We start from the raw sequence: 21,253 nt of genomic DNA on the forward strand, positions 1-21,253 counted from the left end.
GTTTAATATTCTCTCTTTTTTTAAGTTCTGGAAGGAGAAGGAAAGGACCTTTTAAAACCATAAAATTTGGGACCAACATTGACCTCTCTGATAACAAAAAGTAAGTCTCCCTGCCCTAGTGCTGTTTCCATGAACTGAATCAATGAGGGTATTGCAGAATTGGGAATTGTCTAGCTTTCTGGTTTTTTTCTATTCCTAATTATCTCTCTCTCTTTGTTTCTTGTTTTTTTATGTTGACATGTTAGTTTTACCTAATAACCCTAAAATTCTGAAATTATTTTGACAAAGTTTTACAATTAGAATGTTATTCTTCTTAAGAAAATCAAAGTACCCTGTCTATTAATACAACTTTATAAATAGAAAGTAAATTGTTTCTTTTATTTAGTAGGTTATACAATTTATGATTTTTTTTTCAGTAATCTGTGTTTGTCTTAAGACTTATTTTTGGAATAAGTTAAATGCTTTAGTTCTACTGACTATATAGGTAAAATATTTATTGATTTAAGTATTTTTCTGATTGAATCACAGGGTTTTTGAGGATGTGGTGATTCTTACGAGTTTTTACTCTTAATCTGTTAATTTATTGCAGGTGGAAGTTGCAGTTACATGAACTGACTAAACTTCCTGCTTTTGCACGTGTGGTGTCAGCAGGAAATCTTCTAAGCCACGTTGGGCATACCATTCTGGGCATGAATACAGTACAACTGTATATGAAAGTTCCAGGGAGTCGGACACCAGGTGATTTTAATGACTAACATATCTTATATGATTGAAAAAATTGAGTTTATCATGCGGAACAGGCATAGAGAGCACATTGTCATTTATACTTCTAAAGCCAAAAAGATTTTAAAATTCTTTATTATAGGTGAAAATGTTCATATTACTCTTATAATTGAGCTCAGGGTATTGTTTTTCCATCATTTTTATATGAAAAAACAACCGGAAAAATGTAAACTGGGAAAGGGACTCTAAGTTTCTGAGTTGTAGGAATGACAACAGGTTAACAATGTTTTTCAGAGGTTTTCACCACAATTACAGTGAGAACAATGTATTATGAACCAGTTTACTTATGTATAATAAAAATCTCATTGACAATACTGAAAACGTGATGCTCTTTTTTTTTTTAGAAAATGTAATCCAAAAACTGTCTAATTTTAAGCAAACATTTCTTTTTTTTTTTTATGCGTCCTTTATTTAAAACATTTCTTTAAAGGGCTAGATACTAAATATTTTAAACTATGCAAGCCAAGAGGTTCAAATGACGATATTTTGTAGGTATTCTATTTTTAAAAAACCTATTTTTCATGGATTTTTATTGATGAAAATCATAATAAATAACGAATGCATTTTTTTTGTTTACTAGTTAAAAGAATGGAATTATTTTGGAGGAAATAATACTCCACTTCATTGGGGCTCAAATACTGTGTTCTTGTGTCATCAAGATTAACTACAAATGTACATCTGTTAAAGTTGTTCTGTGGTAGTGAGGTCTTCAAAAATGTCTTTTCAAGTGGATCAGTACTGCCATGTACTGATGTCAAACTTTGAGCGTATTTTCTTGAGTATATTAATTGTCTTAAAGGCACTTATAGAGTTAGATTTTTTTTCCTTTTGGGTTATTTTCTTTTTGGGTTTCATTACATTGCAGATTAATTTTTTCCAATTGAAGGTCAATTGCACCTTTAGTTGGAAAACCTCACAGTAGTACAAATGGCTTTTGAAATATGCACATTTTCCTGCACTTTTGTTGAGATTTGGAAAATGCTGCTGTAATTATATTTTGAACTTAAAGAAGTATATATTTGCAAATGAGTATGGTACTGGAGATGTAGCTTCTTGTTTTTAGTAGCTTAAGAAGTAGCATATAAAAGCAGCTTGATATTATTTGCAATTCAAAAAATTTCTTTTGTCTTCAGAATGATTTATTATCCTAAAAGTTTCACAGGTAAGTTCTCTTTGCTTTGTAATTTTTAGGTTGAACTTATCAAGAAATGTTTTGAAGCCTGCAGCAAAATTTCCATGGCCAGTAAGTGGTCAATAACAGTGGCAGAAGGTGGTACTTCAGAAAAATTTCCACCTCAACTCAGAGCTCTAAAAATAGCAATACAGCTTCATCATTTCTAAATCATTGACCTGCTTTTTTTAGACAAGTGAGGATATTCAATCTCTGTTTCTGACAAAATTCATGGAACTTATGTTCAACAGGTTGATGAGACTGGCACATGATAAGATATTTTTCACAAGTCTGCCAATGAATAATACAATACAAATGAACATAGATATTGAAACACCTTACATTTTCACAGTGAAAATGAAATAAATTGCATGAAATGAAAAATGTCATTTTTCTTTTAAAATCTAGCAGGGGAATAACCAAACTTTTAATAGATTATCTCCTTGTCATTTTGTCTCTCAAGTGTTTGGATTTTTTTGTTTCTTTGTATAACATTAGTACTTCAACAGTATCCTGTGGAACTGTTAAGGAATTCCTTAGAAGAAATGTAGTATGTTTTTGTTTGCCAGATATAATTTAAAGAAACATTGTTCTGAATTTCTGTATAGGTAGATTTTATTCCAGCAGTACATTAGTATAAATGATGCCTGCTATAATACACTTCATTCTGATATGATCTTTAATGTGTTCTAAAATATTGGGATTGCTGATAGATCATAAGCTAAGATTATATATATGGTATGTAATGTAAATGTTTCTAACTCTTTCACCATGGGTAGGTGCCTGTGGTGTCCTAGTATTTCTAATTTTTATTTTTAAAGCCCTTGCCATGGGCAGTGCCATCCACCTACTCATTGTGGAAGAGTTATGATTCTTTACATTATATGCTAACATTTGACATGTGGTAGGAGCTAAGAGTGGTAGGAGACAGGTTACATTTTGAACACTATACCTCTTTTTCTTAATAAGGTTTCTGCTACTATTTGTGAGAATTGAGAAGTCGTTTATAGAGAAGGGACTAGTAATGACTATAGCTAATATGTATTGCATATTATGTTCTGTTCAAAGTTCTAAGCATGTATTTTTCACTCAGTCCTCAAAACTATCCAGTGATTTAAAGGCACATTTCTCCATTTAATTTATGCTACAATTGTGACTTTCATTTTCTTTTACTTTTCAGGTCACCAAGAAAATAACAACTTCTGCTCTGTTAACATAAATATTGGTCCAGGAGATTGTGAATGGTTTGTTGTACCTGAAGATTATTGGGGTGTTCTGAATGACTTCTGTGAAAAGTAGGTTTCTGAACTAAACTTTCATTTAAATAACTATGAGAAAATAGGCATAAAGGACAAAGTGCAAAGCTGAGTTTCTTCATGAAACTATCAGTTTTTACTTACTGCTCAGCAGAATTTTTTTAAAATGATTTGATTTTAAATCTTTTATGTTATCTAAATACTTAATGAAAAGATTTCATGCTAAGCACAGTGTCTTATGCCTGCAATCTCAGCACTTGGAGATGCTGAGGCAGATGGATGTCTTGAGCCTAGGAGTTTGAGACCAGCCTAAGCAACATGGCAAAACCACAACAATTAGCCTGCACTTATAGTCCTTGATACTCGGGATACTGAGATGAGCCTCGGAGGTTGAGGCTGCAGCGAGCCGTAATCATGCTACGGCATTCTGTCGTAGGTGACAAGAGTGGACCCTGTCTCAAAACAAAGAAGCAAACAGAAAGATGCCATGAACTAGTCTCTGCCATGGTAATAGGTGTGAATTGATGAGAGTAAATTGTTTTTTATGTTAATGTAAAAAATTTATGCATTTTTCCAGATTTGACAAGTGTGCCTTAAAGAAAAATTTTACTTACGATTGTTTTTAGAAATTATGGGGAATTATAAAATAAGGCACCCGTAGAGCTTAGTAACTCAATTTTGTGTATCTTTGTAATTTGGGCTAAAAATATCAATAACAAAGGAATCACAGAATTTGTTTTTTAGAGTTGGTAAAGATATTAGTGGAAAAATACAAACATAATTGAAACTGTATTACATACTAAAACATACTGTAAAAAAATAGAATTCTTAGAGAATTATATATGAGGTTTACATTATAATCAGTTAATATGCATGTTTCACAAAGTAATTTCTACTTTAACCTTTTGGAATGTCTTTACATTTTATTTGGCAAAAAGTTCATCTTATTAAAAACATAAGGTTAATTTTCTTACCTACAGGCAAGAAATAATCCCTTTTTATTGCCTTTGTTGTCTAATGCAAAAGGTTTCCTCAGCATAGCAAAGATGGAATTTTTTAACATTTAAAACTTATCAGTAACACTTTCATCTGAACTCTTTGTTCTGAACCTAGGAAACTCCAAATACACAGAAACAGCAGGGGCAAACAAGGGAAAAAGAAATCTATACAGGGGAATCCCTATCGTGCTACACAAAGAATTTTTTTCTTAAAACTGTGAGGATGTAAATTGCAGTTCTTATTACATTTAAATATAATGAATTTTGTTCATTTTTTCTGAGTGGGAACTGGCATTTTCAGGATTTAGCTTTTTTCCTTTCTGAACAGAGAAGTGACCTTAGGTTAATGATTGTTGGGGAAAAAAATGTGATATCTAAAAAGTTAAAGATTGGAAATAATAAAAATATGAAGTTAAAATGATTCATTTATCCTAAGATTCAAAAACTTTGCAATCCTCTTTGCAGTTTCCTTGTAATTTTATTTTGTATAAAGTATCTCCCTATATATAATTAATCATTGTTTTGAACTTTTGAAAAAGATACTGTCTGCCTTTATTGGTTTTGCTGCTTTTTTTTTTAATACAAAATTTTCTCTAGTTTTACATTGGTAGTATACGAGTAAGATAAGGTAAGACTTGTGCTATGCTTATAATTTTTTCCTTTTCCTTTCTTTTTTCATTTTGCTTCCCGTTTACTGGCAAGCTTTTTAAAGTTTATGGGAAACGGTCTGGGCACAGTGGCTCACGCCTGTAATCCCAGCACTTTGGAAGGCTGAGGAGGGCTGATCATTTGAGTTCAGGAGTTCAAGACCAGCCTGGTCAACATGGTGAAACCCTATCTCCACAAAAATGCAAAAATAGCAGGTCATGGTCATGTGTACCTGTAGTCCCAGCTATTTGGGAGGCTGAGGCAGAAGAATTGCTGGAACCGGGAAGCAGAGGTTGCAGTGAGCTGAAATTGCACCATTGCACTCTAGCCTGAACAAAAGGGCAAGACTCTGTCTCCACATAAAAAAAAAAAAAAAGTTATGGAAAACGTGTAATTTTTTATTCCATGAATTGCTAACCTCTGCTAAAGTCAAAAGCAATTTTAGGAGAATAAAATGAAACGGAGTAAGATTTCATATAGACAACTCCAGATTGTTATCATTTTTTAAAGATAAAATATAGAAACAAAGCAAAATCAGTTCTTAAATCTGAAACATTTTCAACTATGTGAATTTCTTCCTCTTGAGAAAACTTAATTTGAAATATTTTACTAAATTCTTAATAGAAAACTTAATGTAGTTACTGTGCAGTACATCACAATATTGAAAAAAACAAAATTTTTTTTTTGATACAGAGTTTTGCTCTGTCCTCCAGGCTGGAGTGCAGTGGCACGATCTCAGCTCACTGCAACGTCCGACTCCCAAGTGCAAGAAATTCTCCTGCTCACCCTCCTGAGTAGCTGGGATTATAGGCATGCAGCACCGCACACCCCTCCCCCTGCCCCAAGCTCCCGGCTAATTTTTGTATTTTTAGTAGAGCTGGGGTTTCACCATGTTGGCTAGGCTGGTCTTGAACTCCTGACCTCAACTGATCCTCCCTCCTGGGCCTCTCAAAGTGCTGGTATTACAGGTGTGAGCCACCACACCTGGGCAACAATACGGAAAATCTGGTGAAGGAGAATAACAAAAAAATGAGACTTTTATATTAAAACTTCGTAATTTTGTCTGTTTGTATTGGTGCCAGTGGTGGTTTGTATATGTGTATATGGCTTCTTCTGGTAGTTTTTTCAGCTGCCTTAAGTCAACTAATTCCTAAAAGCATATGCAAATAGACATTCTGTCCTTACTCCCCTTTCCTGCCTAGGATTCAAAACAGCAGTAGAGGATGATTTCTTCTCTCCTTCTCACCCCTGACTCAGGAATTGAGAGAAGGTCCTGGTTCTTATATCTGCCACAGTAATTATGATTAAGATTTTAAATGACTTCATGTGATTTCTAACTAGAGTTTTCCTTTTTAGAGATCTCAGAGTATTAAGAGGTTTTTTTATTTAAAAAAAAGATGAGCCAAATATTTCTTATTGAAAAAATTAAAAATCAGTATGTTTAACTGTAATTAGAAATTTAAATATTAATTTGTAGACTTTTGAACAGTAAGTTTAAGCTGATAGTAGTTGATCTTTGGATAAGTCTATCACTATTCACCTGCAATTAATTTTTCTCAGGACCCTAGCCCAAGTCTTCAGCCAGAAATGGAAGAGGCAATTCATGTTGCAATGCTTTTGTGATGCAAAGTCTTTTTTAATTTGTTTGTTTTTTGTTTTGTTTGTGGTAGAGTCTCTCTCTGTTGCCTAGGCGGGAGTGCAATGGTGCAATCTTGGCTCACTGCAGCCTCCTCCTCCCGGGTTGAAGTAATTCTCGTGCGTCACCCTCACGAGTATCTGGGATTACAGGCATGTGCCACAGTGTTTGGCTTTTTTTTTTTTTTTTTTTTTTTTTTGTATGTTTAGTAGAGACAGGGTTTCATTGTATGGGCCAGGCTGGTTTCGAACTTCTGACCTCAAGTGATCTGCCTGCCACAGCCTCGCAAAGTGCTGGGATTACATGTGTGAGCCACCACACCTAGCCCTGTGATACAAAGTATTAATGGAATAAAAACTTAAAGCATTTTTTTAACTCTGTTAAATCTTTTTTTAACTTGATTAATTTTCAAGTTGATTTTTCATTATTTTCTTTTTCAGAAATAAAACACCTTTCAACTTGATTTTCATTATTTTCTTTTTCAGAAATAATTTGAATTTTTTAATGAGTTCTTGGTGGCCCAACCTTGAAGATCTTTATGAAGCAAATGTTCCTGTGTATAGATTTATTCAGCGACCTGGAGATTTGGTCTGGATAAATGCAGGCACTGTGCATTGGGTTCAAGCTGTTGGCTGGTGCAATAACATTGCCTGGAATGTTGGTCCACTTACAGGTATTCTGAATAATAACACCAACAAGGTTTATATTTTAAAGGATTACCTAGTAGGTATTATTTTACTAGTAGAAAATAACTCACTGAAAATAGAAATAGTATCTCTTGTAGGAAAAAAATACCAATTTTTAATACAGAAATTAAATTCAGCTCAAAAATGGCAATCCAAGAACACTTTTTTTTGTGGGGGGGGGGGTAATTTTTTCTTTTTTTTTGAGATGGAGTCTCACTCTGTCACCCAGGCTAGAGTGCAGTGGTGCAATCTCAGCTCACTGCAAGCTCCGCCTCCTGGGTTCATGCCATTCTCCTGCCTCAGCCTCCTGAGTAGCTGGGACTACAGACACCTGCCACCACACCCAACTAATTTTTTGTATTTTTAGTGGAGACAGGGTTTCACTGTGTTAGCCAGGATTGTCTTGATCTCCTGACCTCATGGTCCGCCCACCTGGGCCTTCAAAAGTGCTGAGATTACAGGCGTGAGCCACTGTGCCCAGCCCAAGAACACAGATTTTTTAAAAATATAAATGATTTTCTTTGCAGAAATGTAAGATATACTTTTTATATTTTAGAGTGCTAGATTTTTTTTTTGTAAAGGAAGCCCTTTATTGAGTAAAGCATTGTAGTTGTTCATTAGAATTTTCAGTTTATGTAATATATCATATGTGCAGCCCTAAAATGTCATAGTATTTAATATACATAAATAAATAATCTGGCCTTAAGAGCTAGAAAGACCTGAAATAGACCATGTCTCTACATTGCTAACTTTATGACTTTGGGCAAGTTTTGTTTTTTTGTTTGTTTGTTTGTTTTTGTTTTTCTCTCAGGCTTTCACTTTTTCCTTCTACCAAACCACTTTCTTCTTCTACCAAATGAAGCCTTGAAAGGATAAAATGAGATAAGATGTTAAAAGAACCTAGCACAATGTCTCACATATTGTGACTGCTCTTTACGTTAGATTTTTTTTTAACCAAAGTTATCACAAAACATAATAGTCTTACGGTGTTTCAAGGTTTTCAGAATTGGTATTGCAGTTGTCACCTGAGAGGTGATAAATGATGGTTATCTTCATGTGTTCTATTACTTTGGGTTACTTTATGACTGTTGCTTTTTTCCTTCTAGCCTGCCAGTATAAATTGGCAGTGGAACGGTACGAATGGAACAAATTGAAAAGTGTGAAGTCACCAGTACCCATGGTGCATCTTTCCTGGAATATGGCACGAAATATCAAAGTCTCAGACCCAAAGCTTTTTGAAATGATTAAGTAAGTGCCTTCTGAAACTGCTGCAGTTTCTCTTTGGGGGTATTGGTAGCCATTCAGTATTTTTTTCAAAAGAATTATGTTGACATTAAATGATATCAGCAGTCCAGAAGTCTTGGCAAAATGTAATAAGATGTAAATAATCTTACATATTCGTGTTATAAAATCTCATAAGATTAAAATATTGCCTTCCCTTACAAATAGTCACTCGTGTTTATTACAATTTAGAGAGGAATAAAGATGTACATGAATATATACTGGTAAATTTACAACTCTCTATTTTCTCGTAATTCTAATAAAACTGATTTCCCAGGACAACTTGTTTTACTATTTTAAAATAATTTTTGTTGCTTATTTTTTATGTTTATATTAAGGTATAGTTCATAGTGCAAATTGTATACATTTAAGATGTACAGCCTGATGATTTGATAAACATATATATGAATATGAAAGTACTGGCACCTCTCTTTGCTTCTCTTGCCATATGATCTCTGTATATACCAGTTCCCCTTCCCCTTCCAAAGCCCTCACCAGAAGCAGATGCTGGTCCCATATTTCTTGTACAGCTTGCAGAACTGTGAGCCATATAAACCTCTTTCCTTTATATTATTACCCTGCCTTGGGCATTTCTTTATAGCAACATTAAATGAACTGAGACAGAAAACCATTATTTAAAAATGGGATACCACTTTTTGCCAAAAGATAGCTGAAAATGCGGAAGCAGATTTGCAACTGGGTAATAGGCAGAGGTTGAAAGAGTTGAAGGACCAGGCTAGGAAAAGTTTGTATTGTAATGAATGGGTGATTCTGATGAGGGCTCACAAGTCCAGAAGACAAGGGAAAGTTTGGAGCTTCTTGGAGATTGATAAACTGTTTCTCGCCAAAATGCTGATAGAGAAAGTAAAGGACTTGCTGATGAGATCTCAGATGGAAATGATGAACTTACTGGGAACTGGAGCAAAAGTCACCCTTGTTACTCTGCAGCAGAGAACCTGGCTGTGTTTCCATTGCCCTAGGGCTTGGTGGGAAGCTGAACTTAAGGGTGATGACCTAGGGTAGGGGGCAGAAAAAATTTCTAGGCAGCAAACTTTGAATAAGTTACGTGGCTACTTTTAACAGCTTACCATCTCAACCAGCAGCAAATGAATGAACTAAAGGTGGAAATTACAATTAAAAGGCAAGCAGATTGTAAAATTTGGAAAGGAAATGTAATAGGAAACAGCATTTTCAGGAAAGGAGTCCAAGGGTGCTGAGAGCAAGCACTTGGTAGAGAGATTAGCATGACTAAAAGGGAGCCAGGTGCTAATCTTCAAGCCCGTTGGAAAAAGTCCCTAAAAGCATTTCAGAAATGTTGAAGTCCGCCCCTCTCCTCACAATCCTGGAGACTGGGGAGAATAGAAAGGTGTGGAAAGTAGGGAGGGACAAGCCAGGGCATTGCTGCCCTGAGCCACCTCAGGTTGCTGTTCTACCCATCCTGCACCACTCCAGAGAACTTAAACTTTAAGCCTTGATGACTTCCACAGGTGTTAAGTCTGTGTTGCCTACAGTGCAAGAGCCATGGAACCTTGGCAGCTTCTACCTAGATTTCAGAGGATGTATTAGAAACCTGGATGCTGCCACACAGAAGCCTACCACAGGAACAGAGCCTCCACAGAGAGACCTCTGGTAGGACACTGCCCAATAGAGGTGTGGGAGCAGGGCCACAGTTCTACAGACATCAGGTCGATAATGCCAGTGGCAGCCCACAAGTCCAGACTGGAAAAACTGCAGAAATTCAACTTTAACCCATAAGAGCAGTCACATGGCCTGTGTGCAGCAAAGCCACGTGAGTGGAGCAGCTTAAGGCCTTGGGAGCCTACTGCTCACACCAGTATGTCCAATATATGAGACATGGAGTCAAGAAAAATTACTTTGAAGCTTGAAGACTCAGTGTGTGCCCTGCTAGTTTTCAGGCTTGCATAGGGGCTGTTACTCCCTTCTTGGCTTGATTTATCCTTTTCAGAAAAGGATTGTTAACCAATGTCTGTTCAATTATATCTTGGAAGTGAATAACTCATTTTTTATTTTACAAGTTCACAGCTATAAGGAAATTGCCTTGCATCTCAGGTGAGACTGGACTTTCAAGTTGATGCAGGAACAAGTTAAGACTTTTCAGGACTAATGGAAAGTAATTATTGTATTTTAGGTGTGAAAAGTACATGAAATTTGAGTGGGGGCACAGAGATAATGCTATAGTTTCAGCGTTTGTTCCCCTAAATTCAATGCTAACATTTGATCCCAGTGTTAGAAGTGGGGGTCTCCTGGGGAGTGTTTGGGTTATGGGGAGGGATCTCTCATGAGTAAATTAATGCTTCTCTGTAGCTGCAAGTGTGAGTGAGTTCTCACACTGTTAGTTACTGATAGAGTTGTTACTAAAAAGAGCCCATTGCCTCTGCTCTTCTGTTCCTTGTCTTGCTATATGATCTCTGCTCTCTCCTCCCATTCCTGGCCTTCTGCCATTAGTGGAAGCTATCTGAATCTCTCTTCAGAACCAGATAATAGTGTCATGCTTCTTTTATAGTTTGCACTATTGTGAGCCAGATAATCCTCTTTTCTTTAAAAATTACCCGGTGTCAGCTCAGGTGTTTCTTTTTTTTTTTTTTTTTTTTTCTAAAGACAGTTTTCACTCTCGTTGCCCAGGCTGGGGTGCAATGGCGGGATCTCGGCTCACTGCAACCTCTGCCTCCCAGGTTCAAGTGATTCTCCTGCCTCAGCCTCCCAAGCAGCTGGGATTACAGGCGCCCACCATCATGCCTGGCTGACCTTTTGTATTTTTAATACAGACATGGTTTCACTATGTTGGCCAGGCTGGTCTTGAATTCCTGACCTCAGGCAATCCACCTGCCTCGGCCTCCCAAAGTGCTGGGATAACAGGCGTGAGCCAGGGCCCCCAGCCTCAGGTATTTCTTTATAGCAATACTATACAGACTGGTATAGTCATCATCTTGTATGTTACATACCCTGAACCTATTCTTTCTGCGTAACTGAAACATGGACCGCTTGACCGGCATCTTTCCATATTTCTTTCCTTGCGGTCATCGTTCAACATTGTGCTTCTGTGAGTTTGATGTTTTTAGATTGTACATGCATAAAGTGAGATAATGAAGTGTTTGCCTTTCTGAGTCTTATTTATTTCATTTAACCTGAAGTAAGCAGTGTTTTTCTCTGTGTTCTTCTTGTACTTTTTCAGTTTGGGTCTTGGCCTTTAAGCCATTTTGAGATAGTTTTTGTGTATAATATGAGATGACAGTTGAGTTTTATAATTCTGTATCAAACAATGCAGTTTTTCCATTGCAGTTTATTGAAGACACTTTTCTTTCCCCATGTTTATTCTTGGTACCCTTGTCAGAGAGCAGTTGTTCATAGTTATGTATTTCTGAGGTCTCTGTTCTTTTCTTTTGGTCTGTATATCTGTGTTTATGCCAGTACCCTGTTGTTTTTATTGCTGTACCTTTGAGCTACGTTTTGAAATCAGGTCACTTGATGCCTCTAGCTTTGTTTTTCTTCCCCAAGATTACTTTAGCTGTTGGAAATCTTTTGTGATTTCATGTGAATTTTAGAAGACTTTCTCTCTTCTAAAATTGCATACTACCCACAGCAATCCACAGATTCAATGTAGTTGGCCTTTTGCTTGAGATTACATTGAATTTGTGGATTACTGTGGGTAGTATGGACATTTTAACAGTATTTATATTAATACTTCCAAACCATGAGTACAGATGTTTTTCATTTATGTGTGCCTTTAATTTTCTGTATCAGTGTTTTGTAGTTTTCAATGTACAAATGTTTCACTTCTTTGGTTACGTTTATTACCAAGATACCTTTTTGTTGCTACTATGAATGGATTGTTTTCTTCATTTTTTTTTCTTTTTAGTAGTTTGATTTTTCTATATAAAGTGCAGTTGATTTTTACATGCTAATTCTATTTCCTGAATCTTTTCTGAATTATTAATTCTAACAGTTTTCTTTGTTGAGTCTAGAGTTTTCTACATAGAGAATTGGTATCTGCAAATACAGGTAATTATACTTCTTCACTTAAAATTTGAACACCATGGCCAGGTGCGGTGGCTCACGCCTATAATCCCAGCACTTTGGGAGGCCGAGGTGGGCAGATAACGAGGTCAAGAGATCAAGACCATTCTGGCCAACATGGTTAAACCCCGTCTCTACTAAAAATACAAAAATTAGCTGGGAATGGTGGTGCATGCCTTTGGTCTCAGCTACTCTACTCAGGAAGCTGAGGCAGGATAATTGCTCGAACTCAGGAGGCAGAGATTGCAATGAACCAAGATCATGCCACTACACTCCAACCTGGACAGAGTGAGACTCCGCCTCAAAAAAAAATTTTGAATGCCATTTATTTATTTTTCTTATCTAATTGTCTGGCTACAACATACAGTATTAGATTCTAAACAGATGCCAAGAATGAGCGTTCTTACTTAGGGTTTAGGAGGAAAGCTTTTCATTTCTGCCCACAGTGATTATGATGTTAGCTGTGTACTTTTTCCATACAGCATTAACCATGAGATCCATTCCTTCTGTACCTATTTTGTTGAAAGTTTTAAATATCAATAGAGTTTGAACTTTGTTAAATGCGTTTTCTAGATCTGTTTAGATAATCATGTAGTTTTACCTTTTTTTCTGTTAGTATGGTATATCACATTTATTTGCCTATGTCACACCATTATTATTTCCCGAGGATAAATTCACTTTTTCAGGGTTTATGATCCTTTTAATATGCTGCTCAATTCTATTTGTTAGTATTTTACCGAGGATTTTTCCATCAGTGTTCAATAGGAATGTTGGCCTATCATCTTATTTTCTTGTGACATCTTTGTCTGCCATTGATATTATGGTAGTGTTGACCTCATAAAATGAGTTTAGAAGTCTCCTTTTTTCTGTTTTTTGGAAAATAGGTATTTTTCTTTGAATGTTTATTGGAATTCACCCACAAAGCCATCTGGTCCTGGGCTTTTCTTTGTTAGGGGAATTTTAATCACTAAGTAAAGCACCTTATTTGTTACTAGTCTGTTCAGCATTCCTATTTCTTCTTGATGCAGATGTGCTAGGTATAGCGTGTCTCTTAGAATTTGTTCATATCTTCTGGATTATCTAGTTTTTGCCATACTGTTGTTCATTATAATCCCTTTGGTGCTTTTTATTTCTGAATATCTTTTTCCTTTTCTTGTTTTTGTTTTTTTTTTTTTTTTTTCAAGACAGAGTCTCACTCTGTCACCCAGGCTGGAGTGCAGGGGCGTGATCTTGGCTCATGACAACCTCCGCCTCCCAGGTTCAAGCAATTCTCCTGCCTCGGCCTCCTGAGTAGCTGGGACTACAGGCGCACACCACCACACCTGGCTAATTTTTGTATTTTTAGTAGAACAAGTTTCACCATGTTGGTCAGGGTGGTCTCGAACTCCTGACCTCGTGTTTGAAGCCCATCTTGGCCTCCCAAAGTTCTGGAATTACAGATGTGAGCCACCGCGCCCGGCCTGTTTCTGAATATCTTTTATAATGTCTTCTCTTCTAATTTTGTTGGAGTCTTCTCTCTTTTTTCTTTGTCAGTTTTGTTTATGGATTTAAAAGACTGGTTCTTAGTTTTGTTAGTGGTAAAAGTGGACATCCTTGTTGTGTTCCAGCTCTTAAAGGAAAGGCTTTCAGTTTTTCCCTATTCAATGTGATACTAGCTGTGTCTGTTGTATTAATATATGGTTTTTATCATGTCGAAGGTCTGTTCTTTCTATATCCAGTTTTTCATTAGTTTTTATCATGAAGGGATGTTGAATTTTATCAAATGTGTCTTCAGAATTATTTGAAATGATCATATGGTTTTGTCCTTCATTCTGTTGATATGATATACTGATTGATTTGCATATATTGGACTATCCTTGCATCCCTGTGATAAATTCCACCTGGTCATGATGAATAGTTTTTATTTTATTTTATTTTATGTTAGTTCTTGAGTACATGTGCAGGATGTGGAGGTTTGTTGCATAGGTAAACATGTGTCATGGTGATCTGCTGCAACTGTCAACCCGTCACCCTGGTATTAAGCCTAGCATGCATTAGCTATTTTTCCTGATGCTCTCCCTTCTTCACGCCCTCCAACAGCACCAGTGTGTGTTGTTCCCCTCCCTGTGTTCACATTGTTCAGCTCCCACTTATAAGTAAGAACATGTGTTGTTTGGTTTTCTGTTCCTGCATTGGTTGGCAGGGGATAATGGATTCCATGTCCATGCAAGGACATTATCTTGTTCCATTTTATGGCTACATAGTATGATGAATGGTCTTTTTAATGTGTTTTTGAACCTGGTTTGCTTATATTTTGTTAAGGATTTTGGCCTGTGTTTATACTGCCCAGTACTTTCTCTTTTTAATTGTCTTTGTCTGGTTTTGATATATGAGTAATACTGGGCTCATACAATGGGTTTAAAAGTATCTCTTCCTCCTCTTTTTCAGAACAGTTTGAGTAGGATTGGTGTTAATTCTTTAAATGTTTGGTAAAATTCAGCCGAGGGCGGTGGCTCACACCTGCAGTCCCAGCACTTTGGGATGCTGAGGCGGGTGGAGATGGAGAGCATCCTGGCTCTACTAAAAATAAAAAAAATTGGCCAGGTATGGTGGCATATGCCTGTAATCCTAGCTACTCAGGAGGCTGAGGCAGGAGAATCGCTTGAACCCAGGAGTCGGAGGTTGCAGTGAGCCAAGGTCGCACGACTGCACTCCAGCCTGGCAACAGAGTGAGACTCCGTCTCAAAAAAAAAAAAAAAAAAAAAAAATAGGTAAGTTTCAGCAGTGAGGCCAACCATGGTGGCTCACGTCTGTAATCCCAGCACTTTGGGAGGCCGAGGTAGGTGTATCGCCTGAGGTCAGGAGTTCAACACCAGCCTGGCCAACATGGTGAAACCCTGTCTCTACTGAAAATACAAAAATTAGCCAGGCATGGTGGCAGGTGCCTATCATGCCAGCTACTTGAGAGGCTGAGGCAGGAGAATTGCTTGAACCCACAAGGCAGAGGTTACGGTGAGCCAAGATCATGCCACTTCAATCCAGTCTGAGCAAGGGTGAGACTCCACCTAAAAAAAACAAAAACAAAAAACTTTAACAGTGAAGCCATCAGGTCCTGGGCTTTTCTGTGAGACTTTTTATTATGGCTTCATTCTTGTTAACTTATTACTGGTCTGTTCAGATTTTGTATTTCTTTTAGTTCAGTCTTGGCAGGTTGTAATTGTATATGTAATGTGTCTGTTTCTTATAGGTTTTCTAATTTATTGGTATATATAGTTGCCAGTAATAGCCTGTAGGGATTCTTCGTAATTCTACATTTATCAGTTGTAATATCTCTTTGATCGTCTCTGATTGTATTTATTTGAGTCTCCTGCTTTTTTGTTGTTGTTGTTAGTCTGGCTAAGAGTTGGTCAATATTGTCTTTTTAGAAAATGAACTTTTTGTTGCATTGATCTTTTATTTTGTTTTCTTCATTTATTTCTACTCTAATCTTTATTTTTCTTTTCTTCTAACTTTGGTTTGATTTGCTCCTTCTTTCTACTTGTTTAAGATGCATTTTTAGGTTGTTTCATTGGAAGGTTTTCTTTTTTGCTATAGGCAGTTATAGTCATAAACTTTCCTGTTAGTACTGGTTCAAGTCAGCTATTGATTTTTTTTTTTTTTTTTTTGCCAGGTGGGTGGGTCTGGATGCTTTATACATTATTCTAAAGTAGGTGTTGAATTCCCCTACTATATTTTTGTATTGCCATAAACATCTTCCTTCATACCTGTCAATATTTTCTTTATATATGTGTAGGTACTCTGATGTTGGGGTGCCAGATATATTTCTGATAGTTACACTTCTCAGTTGAATGGACCCACTTGTTACTAGGTGATGACCTTTCTTTGTCTAGAGAGTTTTAGATTTCTCTCCCGTAGGATTTGTTATTGTAGCAGGACGAGCCGCAGACAAAACTTCTCAGACACGGAGTTGTAGAAGGAAGGGCTTTATTCAGCTGGGAGTATTGGCAAGCTACTGCCTTAAAATCCGAGTTCCTTGCGTGAGCAATTCCTGTCCTTTTTAAGGCCTCACAACTCTAAGGATTTCACATGAAAGGGTCGTGATTGATTTGAGCAAGCAAGGGGTAGATGACGGGCTGCATGCACCAACGGACAGAGAGAAACAGAACAAGGCAGGGAGTTTCACAGTGTTCTTCTATACAATGTCTGGAATCTATGAATAACATCGGTTCTAAGTTATGAGCTGATTTTTAACTACTGGGTTTAGGCCAGGCAGCCCCAGGCCTGGTTTTGGGCCTGGCGCCAGGCTGCCTGTCTTTGGTTTTACTTTCTTGTTTTTTAAAACAGGTACTGAGTATAAAACAATATGAGAGGGTCTCTCTCTTCCCTCATTTCCCCCCTTTGAGAATCTCACTTTTTTATTAGTGGGAGTTCTCACTTTTATTTTTGCTACTTATGTCTTTTTGTGCAATAGATTGATAGTGATTTATATAGTACACTTGTGCTGAAGCATTTTGGTGAACTGAAGTAGCGATGAAGCTTTTTTATATTTAAAGAAGTACAGGTAGCAAACAAGGGAGCAGTAAGCAGGTTTTTATTACTATTATTACTCTTAGAGTTTAAATCCTTTTATTGCTGGGAACTAATTTCTAAACATGGCTCCTGGATTGAGTCTGTGCCACACTTGCACGGGTACATGTGCCAGTTTTGTTATCTCTTTAACTATATCCTCAACTACTTGCCTCTGATCATCTATGTGTAGACAACAATTAGTAAGGTTAAATTTTCTACAAACTTCTCCTTCAGCTGCTAGCAAGTAGTCAAGAGCTAGTCTATTTTGATAGATAGCATTTTTCATCAGAGTCTCTTGCCGGGCAGGAACAGTCAAGGCTTGATCAGTTTTATTAGTAATAATTTCTAAAACAGCTTGTAACCATATGATTCGGTTGAGCATGTAGATGGAGTTCGATATCCTCATGAGCCATCTTATGCCTAAGTGACAGGTCTATAGTATTGTACGATTCAGGGGGCCATTCATTATCTTTCTAATCACCTATGGCTATGCTTCATTTTCCGCAGGAAGCAGACTGGGAAGCCTAGAAGTTCACCTGTTTTTATGGGCAGTGAGAAGAAAGATGGCTTAATGGTGCCAAATACACAGCTACCTGTCCACTGATCAGGCAGCTTAGCATAAGCTGTGCATCTGCATATCTGATATAACCTGGTGGGGGCCATCCAGTCCCGGTGGAATTCTGGGTGGGCCTAAATAGTCTGCAACTTTGGAAATTTACTGAATGGATCTTTTTCTGTGTAATTGGAACTCCACCATGTAACTGTTTTTGGGTTTTTTTTTTTTTTTTTTTTTTTTTTTGCAGTACTATTATACAGTTTTTGCCTTACACAACTAAGTCATCTTACAGAATGAGTGAATTCTTTTCTTTTTTAGCTATGCAATATTGTCTAATAATTTAGACTTTTAGAACTTAGAGATGATCAGGGTGATTCTTTTGGGCCAGGAATTCATCAGGAACTGGGTCTGTAGGCACTAATTCTTGGGTTTCTTATGGCCGTTGATCTCTTATTAGTTTTTCTACAAACATAACATGAAGTGACATTTAGAGACTGGGCTACATGCTCGGCTAATTGCAAAAACAAATTTCTGGTTTTTCTTGGAGTCCCTGGTACGGGCACATTTAGTTTATCATAGAAAGTCTGAAATACTGGTTCTGGAGAGCATCTTTGAACCTCTCCTTTTATTAGGATGTTTATGCTAGGACTTAGTCTTTTCTTATTGATGCCTAGAGATATGTGTTCTCCTTTTTTCTACCTTGGGTTTAAGGGATTTGTAATTATTAATTTCAAGGGGTTGCAGCTTCTATTCATACAGGAGGGGCTGCCTTCTCTTTTTTTGCAGCTAAGGATCTTTTTCATCTTTTTTTCTAAGCAGTCAAGATGACACAAGACTAGTAATTACACACATCTTACATAAATATGATTCTTGACAGATATACTTATTTTTTACTGTGTAACTTTTGTGTGTGTGTGTGATTTAGAGCACCGCATCTTATTCTATGCTGCCTACTATCAGTAGCAGCACAAGTGTCATTTTTTTTTTTCCAAAAGCCTTGTTTTTATTTATATAGAGTCCTAACCACTTCAGTGGTAGAAGGAGTGGGAGAGGCTCTTTTTTCAATCCAGGGACCTCCATAATGTTGGTTCATTTTACCAAACACACAGGTAAGTGGCATCACGGATCTGGTAAACTAACAACAATGTTTAGTCTCTCTCTGCTAGAGCAACAAGGTGAGCATCAATCTCTGCTTCTGTAAGAATCCTGAATTTAGGATTTTCAACTGTGACTAATCCAACTTCTATTTCTGAAGATTTGAAATCAATTGATAGAACAGTAGACAGGCTTGTAATTGCAGTTTCCAATGTCTGTTCAAATGTCCAATCAAATTTCTTCTTCACTTTTTTTTCAAGGAAGCTGGTTGACTCAGTTTGTTTAACTCCCACTGCAGTGGCTTTAAACCCACAGTAGTAACCTGCAGGATCACACTTATATACTTGTGGGCCTTGCTCTTCATCTATACCAATTAAAATCATACAACAACCAAGAGGCCTCATTTCAGCATTCTGTGTGTAGACCTGAGAAATATCGGCAATTCTTTTACATAGCATGTCCACAGGAATTTCATAGCCATACTTGTATTTCCAGTTAGCTGCCTCATAGCGTGCCCTCTGTACCTGGGATCTGTTGTCAGCTGTCATTCCGGTCATAACACAACCAGTGTTTTCAGTTATCTTGAATAAGTGAGTCACTGTGCTGGAATCCAATAATTTGTCAGGTACTTTCTTCTGTGTGACAATTACTGCACAGTCTTTCCCTCTGACAGCTACTGATGTAAGACCACCCTGGTTAATAGCCTTAAAAGCATATTCTACTCGGTAGAGCCGACCCTCGGGTGAAAAAATGGTAATGTGGCAGTCAAAACCGGCGCTGGAACCACGGGACATGTTGGTAGAAGCACTACTTCAAACACAATCCCTGGGCCCCGTAGCTCCCGCACCAGACACACAAGCACCTCCCGAGTGTCAAATTTTAAGGTTACATTTTTGGGAACCTTTCTTTCTTCTATTCTAGCTATTACCTTACTTGTGTCACCTAGAAAAGGACCAGTCCTTAATTTTACTTTAAAAACTGTGATCGTGGGAGGCTTAAAATGGGTCATAACACGCATTAGGTTGGTTATTTCCCGGGCTACATACCTTGGATAGAATAGCATTACATAAACAAGTTTCTTTTAGAGTCCTGGTACACTTATAATAACCATAAAATAATAGGACTGTAGCAATCTTTTCTCTTACCTCAGTGGCCTGATATATGCATTGAAGGCAGTCGCCTGTGTGGGAAGAAGCAGTGAAAGCTTTTACTGCACAGGTCTGTGTTATAAGGAAAATAAGTCCTAGGACAGTTTTCCTCATGCCTTGGCCGTGCGTAGACCAGTCAGCTTCCGGGTGTGACTGGAGCAGGGCTAGTCGTCTTTTTCAGAGTCACTTTGCAGGGATTGGCGAAGCTGCTGTCATCCACGTACGGCTCCTAGTCTACTGATGTTTAAGGATGGTCTTGCAGGTTGGGCCTTCTAGAATAAACTGAGTCCAATACTTTTACACAGTTATGTTTAACTGGGCTCTGTGATACCAGGAGCAAGGTGGCGGGGTTTAGGGTGTTGCAAACTTCAATGATTATGCGGGCATTTTCAGAGAGCAAGCTTTGGTATCTAGTTAGTCTAGCATTCATTAGGTAATGGTGTCGTTTGGTATTTATTAAAATCACTACAGCATGGGGGAACTTTAGGTTTTGCCTAAGAGTTAGCTTATTTGCTTCTTATGCTAACAGGACCGTTGCTACCATGGCCTTTGGACATGGGGGCCATCCTTTGGAAACCCCATCTAGTTGTTTTGAGAGGTAGGCCACTGGCCTTGGCCAGGGCCCTACAGTCTGGGTTAAAACTCCAACTGGCATTTTTTCTCTTTCTGACACATACCGTGTAAAGAGTTTTGTCAGGTCAGGTAGCCTCAGGGCTGGGGCTGACATGAGTTCCTCTTTTTAACTCATGAAAAGCTTGTTGCTGTTTGTTGTAAAAGATGTAGTTTATCTAATTTACATTTTTATCGACTGTCATCTATTAAAATATTGACTTAAATCCTGTAACTATTTGATTTCAAGCTTTAAATTGATCTGGTATTTTTTGCAGGGCTCTAATTGCATCTAAATAGATGCGAGAGTTGAAAGACTTATAAGGGGCTTCTCTAGCTTTATGATGTCTTATTTTTTTTCCCCTCTGGTTGATTAAATGCCAGGGTGAAAGGGATAGCTAAATGGACTGATGCACAAGTGCCACTCTAGTTATTCAGCAGAGTGCCCAGTAAAGGTCCACCACAATATCACTGCACATCCACTGAGGGTTGAACAAGGGTTGACTGATTGATAAGCTCTTGAAAATTGTTAAGCTCACTGCATCCCTTCAGGTCTCCAAGGAATGCTAAGTCTCCTCCTTGCCATGAGAGACAAGAAGTGAACTTAGTGTTGGGAGACGGAAGCTGGATGGCCCTCAGGGGCAGACCCGCAGGGACTCTGGGATATAGCAGAGAGAGCTTGGCATGACTTATTACTCCAGGCTGCAGAATTCTGGAAAAGAGCTACCATGCAGCCCACGCCTGGTCGACTGGAGGACCACCTTAATGGAAGGGGGATAATCAGGGCCTCTGGCCTGCCATGT

At 37.6% G+C, this 21,253-nt stretch overlaps 2 protein-coding genes across 19 annotated transcripts in view; one reads left to right on the forward strand and one right to left on the reverse strand.

Moving 5' to 3' along the window:
- UTY (ubiquitously transcribed tetratricopeptide repeat containing, Y-linked) overlaps positions 1-21,253 on the forward strand; it is a 245,450-nt gene that overhangs the window by 173,366 nt on the left and 50,831 nt on the right. For 17 of the 18 annotated variants that reach the window (XM_055377186.2, XM_055377177.2, XM_055377188.2 and 14 more), the window contains 5 exons: positions 26-100; positions 590-738; positions 3,135-3,249; positions 6,978-7,165; positions 8,285-8,426. In XM_055377186.2, the coding sequence (XP_055233161.1) occupies positions 26-100; positions 590-738; positions 3,135-3,249; positions 6,978-7,165; positions 8,285-8,426 (669 nt within the window). Of the gene's footprint in view, positions 1-25; positions 101-589; positions 739-3,134; positions 3,250-6,977; positions 7,166-8,284; positions 8,625-21,253 lie in introns of those variants that run through there. The other variant, XM_063703402.1, reaches the window with a different exon arrangement.
- On the reverse strand, positions 18,699-19,555 carry LOC129530405 (proteasome subunit alpha type-6-like). Its single transcript, XM_055377198.2, has one exon. The coding sequence runs from the start codon at positions 19,485-19,487 to the stop codon at positions 18,747-18,749; it is 741 nt and encodes a 246-aa protein (XP_055233173.1). The 5' UTR covers positions 19,488-19,555; the 3' UTR covers positions 18,699-18,746.

This window comes from Gorilla gorilla, chromosome Y (assembly GCF_029281585.2).
Source record: "Gorilla gorilla gorilla isolate KB3781 chromosome Y, NHGRI_mGorGor1-v2.1_pri, whole genome shotgun sequence".
In the NCBI taxonomy this organism is placed as follows: Eukaryota; Metazoa; Chordata; class Mammalia; order Primates; family Hominidae; genus Gorilla; species Gorilla gorilla.